At 36.2% G+C, this 7,042-nt stretch overlaps 1 protein-coding gene across 1 annotated transcript in view; it reads right to left on the minus strand.

The window, feature by feature from the left end:
• Positions 1-3,036, minus strand: part of LOC139737051 (A-kinase anchor protein 13-like) — a 65,299-nt gene extending 62,263 nt beyond the window's left edge. The window contains exon 1 of the mRNA XM_071647729.1: positions 2,400-3,036. Coding sequence (XP_071503830.1) covers positions 2,400-2,448 — 49 coding nt within the window. The 5' untranslated portion in view covers positions 2,449-3,036. The remainder of the gene's footprint in view (positions 1-2,399) is intronic.
• Between the last annotated feature and the right edge of the window lie 4,006 nt (positions 3,037-7,042).

The following is a 7,042-nucleotide window of genomic DNA, read 5'->3' on the forward strand; positions in this document are numbered from 1 at the left end:
TTTCCCATAGACACCTGCCCAGGTGTACTCAGAAATCATCTTCAACAGGTTAAATATGACTTCAAAAATGTTTTTTTGGACAACTGTGTTCTTGATAAACTGTCCCTCTTCCATCGCTTTCATAGTGGCAATTCTTTTTTTTTTTACACTATAATATTTGCTTCTTTTTTTTTCCAAACACAAAAGTAGATAGTTTTGTGCATAAGGACACATCTGTTGCAATCAATCATAATCATACTGGGTTGAGATACACTGTAGGCCTACATACTGTAGGTCTGAAATAAATTTTGTGAATGAAGAAGAAGAAGAAAAAAAAGGTTTGCAAACAAGAGCTAAAGGCCTTGAAACAATGGACCCATTCATGCATGAAATGTGTAGTCTACATGGCAAATAGGCAGGCATCAATCAAACAATAGGCAAGATTACAATGACATCAGATCTACATTGTATTTGACCACTTGAGCTCATGCAAATTTGCACAAACATGGGTCATCCTGCCACTTGCACGCGAGTACATACAATGTACACATGACTCTTAAAGGCAGGTTATGGGTAGGCTCAAGATTGTATTTCTGAAGCACTCTCAGACCTCTTACGCTCCATTCTTCAATTCAAGAACAATTCTGATGAGGAGATGAGCACTTTGATTAAAAATCAGAAGGGGAATGGCAAAATCTCAATAAAAAGTGAAGAAAGTCTTTTAAAATGTTACAAGCGATGATGAACACTTTGAATGACGAAGCAAATCATATAAAATGTTGTACATGGATGTATAGTGTGTCATACATTGTAGATGGTACTTGTAAATAACTGTTGCACATATAGACTATGGTATCACTTGAGGGAAATGCATATTTGTGTTGTATAAAATTTACATTATAAAATGAAATGCCGGAATGTGCCCTGAACATTCTTAGAAGTGGTGTAATGGCATTTAAACACCTAACTCACTTTGCATCTACAGTAATGTTGATGTTCTTGCTCTGTCGAGATACCAATCTATTAATTTGATATTACACTGCAATCCCATTATAACAAACATGGTTATAACAACATTTTGTTACAACAAAGTAAAAATTCAGGTTAAAAAAAAATGTTATCGCTTGTATCTTTATATACTTTGAGTGTTAAAGCTTTAACTAAATTTCGACGTAATGAAAGAAAACTGCCAGTCCTGAGGACTTCATTAAATGAAAAGTTGTCTGTAATTGTACCATACATGTACCACTATGATTCATACATTGTATCAACCAGACTACTTTCTTTGAACTACAGCATCCCCAAGGGAAATAGGAAATATTATTAATGATTTACTAGATACTGTTGATTGGTGAATGGTTAAAGCTGCAATGTGTGAAAATGGTTTAACAATATGAGATTATAGGTACACGGTTATAACGAAATTCCGGTTACAACGAAGTGAAAATTCAGGCCACAAAATGATCCGTTCTTCGTTTTTTATTGTTTATTTGTTCAGTTATAATGAAATTTTTATATAATGAACGAAACTGCCAGTCCCAAGGACTTTGTTATAAAGGGAGTCCACTGTATATGATGCAAATTGAATATTTCATGACTGGCGTGAAAATGATTGACCATGAAAGTATGATTTCGTAACACTACTGTGTAACACAGTAGTGTATACTGTATGCTCTGCTGAGTATGATACAAATATTACAATGCAACATAATATCGTAACATTTAAAGTTCACTCATTTATGATGTTGAGTACACAGTAGTTGTAAACATTTTCTACCAGCAAGTTATATAGTCTGTAGTTTCCAAGATGTATGCGAACAGTTTTGCCATAGAATAGAATACAGATTACACAGAGAAACTGTATCAGAACTTTGAGCAATACAATGGGCGTGAGAGCTTGGTTTTCTTGATCTTGAGATGATTAGAGGACCAAAAAGAAAAAAAATAGTGGAAATTCAAAGTATTCCAAAAGTGATCAAAGTCATCTGACACTCATCCTAGATGATGTATTGTGAATATCTCGAAGGAAGCTTTGGGATGCCACATTATGTACGTTGTATGTATCACACTGTAGACGAGATAATCAACTTGCATTGAAACACTATAGTGTGATGCTATCTACATCCTAACGATCTATCCAAGATTATGTTTCTAAATGCTATGTCATGTACCATGCTACGTCATGTACCATGCTACATGTACTACATTCGTGTAATAAAAATTTTAAAAATGATAACAAATACTTCCTTGAATAAATTTTCCTTACAGCACAACTTAACCTGTTGAGGACGAGTCCCGAGTATACTCGGGCAAGTGTCTATGGGAAATGCGTGTTGTAGCAAAATCTGCCTGTCCTGAACAGGTTAAAATAGAAATTACGACTGCACCTCCCACTGTCCCTGCACACAGCTTAGACTCACCTTGGGGAAACATGTTGACAGATTTTGCGGATGGGCTGAACAGAGTCATTTAGAAAGGTAATCCTAGGGATAATCCACATGTTTGAGGAGATCAAAGAGGTGCAGCTGGTAATCCTCTCCAAAGAACATTATTCCAACTGAGATGAAATCATGTGAAACGGGTGGAGGGTACTTCCACACAGAAGAACGTATTGCACCAGTTCACAATGAAGATGTTTTTAGACACTCAACCTAATGTTTCACATCTGCACCCTAAATACTTTTTATGTACAACTCACAGACTCCCACATGAGAACGCCATTCAACAGTCTGAAATATTAAAGTATCATGTCATTAAAAAAAAAGAGAAAAAAAAAATTGCTGCACGAGGAAGAACTGTGGAGCACTCTACACATGTAATATCATAACCACATTTTCCACCACACGCAATTCCATATTGATCCGCAACGTGCACAAGCCGGTAATGTTCTTGCCTTTCCTATTGGTTCACAAATGCATCGGAGATCTACCGTCTTCCAACACCACTTCAGTGAACGGAGAGGAAACAATCCCCATGACAGATTTCCTGTCGTTGGGAAGGTTATTCCATTTGCAGCCCTCTGCACAACTGCTTGCATGTGGCAAAATTTCTCCAAAAAAAAAAGAAGGAAAAAAGAGGTCTACTGCAAAGTGAATTCAAATACCAAAAGCATATCACCTTGGCTGCAATAATTTTCTTTGGACACACGGCATGAGCTGTATGAAGTGTTAGAATGTCACTGGTATCATACTCTGTATTTCATTTAAGAATGCCGACACGACCAAGCCAAAACAAAACACTCCTGCAGAAAGTCAACATTGGGCAAGTTTTGCCAGAGATGGTCAACATCTTAAATAGCCGAGCATATTTGGTCAGATGAGCTGGCCGAAGCAGCAACAAAAGCAATTTGGGGCTGTCACTTGAAAATCCCCGCCAATGCTGGGGATACACAGGAAGCAATATCTCCAACAGTACAGGATTACAACACAGTGTGTCCACACAAACAGCATTGTATTTGGTCTGGCCACACAATGCAGATAGTCACTTAGAGAGCCCAGTTCAAGATCAATATAATCCAGCGCAAAGAATTTTTAGTGGTCCTTCCTTTCCTTTGCTATTATTCATGTTTGCTCTCTAGTTGGTTGATGGGACTGGTCAGTGGTAACACTCTCTGCACTGTGTCTTCTATGGAAGTGGACCACTGTGTGTTCTTACGGTTCAATTAGCAGTAATCGCAGAAGAGAAAAATGTAAAGTTAATGGTACTGTACATGTGGTTCTTCTATCAAGGGGTGTGTGTATGTGTGTGTGTGTCTGTTCATGTGAGTACGTGGAATGGAAATACCCTCAGCCTAAGGATCACACAGACTTGAATATTGGGTTACATGACGTCATGCTTACAACTGGCTGTAAGAAATGACACTGGACACTACTTTTTTTTTCTTGACGTAAAAAATTTTTTCTTTGTTTCTTTCAGATCTACAAATTGTATGGCCAGGATATAATTTTACTTTAACACAATTCTCCAGCCGAAAAAAAAAAAAAAATAATAATAATAATAATAAATATATATATATATATATTTATATATATATATATATATATATAAATATATATATATATATATATATATATATAAATATATATATATATATATATATATATATATATATATATATATATAAATATATATATATATAAATATATATATATATATATATATATATATATATATAAATATATATATATATATATATATATATATATATATAAATATATATATATATATATATATATATATATATATATATATATATATATATATATATATATATATATATATATATATCAAGCATCTTGTGAAATACATGCTGCTTTGTTATGTCCGGTAGGAGATAGGTATGATATAGAGTACTTACACTTTCTCTTTTCAATGATATTTGCACTGTATGTAATCACCATATTGATGAGCTGTGAACATCACTGAAAATTGCAAAATGCATGTTTGTTTAGTATACTGTTTTAAATTAAATTGAAGCTATGCAGTACATTGTGTATGTTGCGGTGTTTTTATTTTTGTGGGTCTGATGTACACTTGCAAAATACTGCCTACTGTGACCTCAAATCCACTGTATAAGAGTCTCAAAGGTATTCTAAGGTATAAATCCCTTACTTTTCTCGTTAAAAGGGTTGACACTTGTATTTCTCCTTCTGCCACTGAGGTTTTGATTGTGAATTAAACCATTCAACAACTGTCTTTATGAGTCCCAATCAAATAAATATATGGCATTCATGGTTATGCCAAATGCAGTTTTCTGGATGACAATTATGATATCATACAGTGAGAATTATGCTGGACCCAAATGGCCTTTGTGTCTCACACTCCTGATGAAATTGCATAATAAAGGTATTTTTAAGCCCTTTTACACTTGTGTTTCTTAACCCCGGACTTTTGAGGCCCCCCCCCCCCCCCCCTTAGCCCCACCGTTGGTACGGGACTAAGCAAAAATTTACAAGTGTAAAAAGCCCTTTAAAGGCCTGGTAGCATGGGGATTCATGGGTGGCCGGATTGAATTGATCTCCATTTGCTGCCCACTGGGGTACATTTGAAGACGATGAATAGCACCCATGGGCGAATATGTGCATTGAAGCGTATGCTCATCGGTAACAGTAGGCTCCAGTTGAGATTCTTTGGCCGTGTATGTCCTTACACAGAGATAAGTGATAAAACTGTACACATTTCGTTAATGAGGATTCCCAAATACAATCATAGGACCTATAAAATGTATATGTGCGAGTCAGGCCAGCCTTCCTACCCCCAGGCTATCCGGTCTTTACTGTATATATATGCCATATATTTAGCGTGTCTAAATTTTCGCAAATCAGGACTTCCCAACGATTTTGCGAGTGGTTAAATTCGCAAACATGGAGTCCTGTACTGAACGGAGAATTGTATACGCATACATTATATTCATATTGGGATCAGGGTCAATATTTTCGCTTGTCTGTAATTTTGCAAATAGCAGGACTCGCGACATTTGCGAAAATAAAAACCTTGCGAAATGTTCGGCGAATACAGTATATTGAGGATTTACCCGAACATCTACCAAATGTGTAACTGGCAAGAGAGCAAACGTGGACATATTAACTAACATTCTGTATCAAAATAATTAGGACAATCTGGGACATACAAGTATACTGTAAAATGGAGCCTCAACAATCCCTTCATCAATTTATAGCTCTAATGGGTGCATTGGTGGATACTCAGTAAATGTCACCCTCATTCTTCCTTAATCTCTCCCAGAGGCACCAACATGTGCCAATTGATGTTTAGGAAACCTCCCCCTCTTTAAATGCATTACACAAGTTTGTACAGGCTCTGTTCAAATATTGTTATATGGTACTACAACATATATATTGTCTAAATTCATTCCATAATTTACACATCCTATAGATCTATGTCACAAGTGACACTACTACAAAATATACACATTCAATTTAAAAAAAAAGCCTACTTCTTTTTTTTTAATGGATACATGTGAGATAAACACATACAAGTATTGATCATATATCATCAGGCTTTGTACTAGCACTTGTATACTGTAGTTGAGTTACAACGTAATGTACCTTGATATTGTCAGAGAAACATGTTCAGATGAACACTGTTTGCTATAAAACAGTAGTTGCTCTGTCCTAAGTTTATTGATCAGTGTTAAAGGCATACAATTCACTACAAAAAGAATTGTGGTACAATTCTTCTTTTTTTAACCCATTGAGGATGGACTGATTTTGCTATAACACGCATTTCTCATAGACACCCGACACCAAGTATTCTCGGGACTCGTCTTCAACAGGTTAATCATTTCGTGGCCTTTATTATACTAACATTACATGTAGCTTGGTGAAATGATTTCCTTCAGCAGAAAAGATTTGGCTATGTACTGGCTCTACATCAACTAGACAGGGTGTGTCACCAGTTAAGAGGAGTGTGATATAGATGACAGATATTATGTGTCCTGAATTTTTCAACAGCTTTAAGGGCAATCATGCGGTGATCTCCAAACGATCAGAAATCTTAAGACTACTTCACACTACACGACTTTGCCATGATTTACATGTGAATATTGGAAACATAAATAATATTTAATATAAAAATGATTTATAGTGGATAAGTGTCATGTCATCAGCCTTGCAAATTTTCCAGTCTTGCATCTCTGTTTCATGCCAATCATAGACTATTTGACAAGTCAAATCAGGGGCGTCACCAGCTTTTTTTCAAAGGGGGTGCGTTTTGACACTAAATGTTTACGAGATTTTTTGGACAGACATTTGGAATATAGGAAGCTCTCAATCCCTAGACTTTTACTGTTTTTTAGGGAAACCAAGCGGGGAAAGGGCACCGGCGTAGCTAGGATTTCATCTTGGGGGTGGGTGGGGGTGGGGTTAGTATGCGAGGGAGCGAGCAAGGGTGTGGAAGTGCCGGAGGGGGTTGTACCCCCTATAAATGGATTATGGAATGACGGTGTGAAACGACAAATTACTATCAGGAGAATGGCATAACGACTACATGCGAACGATGGAGCGAGCGAGCTTGAAAATTTTGACATTTTACAGTCCGAAAACTG

Source organism: Diadema antillarum, unplaced genomic scaffold (genome assembly GCF_040938485.1).
Source record: "Diadema antillarum isolate AM-2024a unplaced genomic scaffold, OU_Dant_1.0 seq00000678_RagTag, whole genome shotgun sequence".
In the NCBI taxonomy this organism is placed as follows: domain Eukaryota; kingdom Metazoa; phylum Echinodermata; class Echinoidea; order Diadematoida; family Diadematidae; genus Diadema; species Diadema antillarum.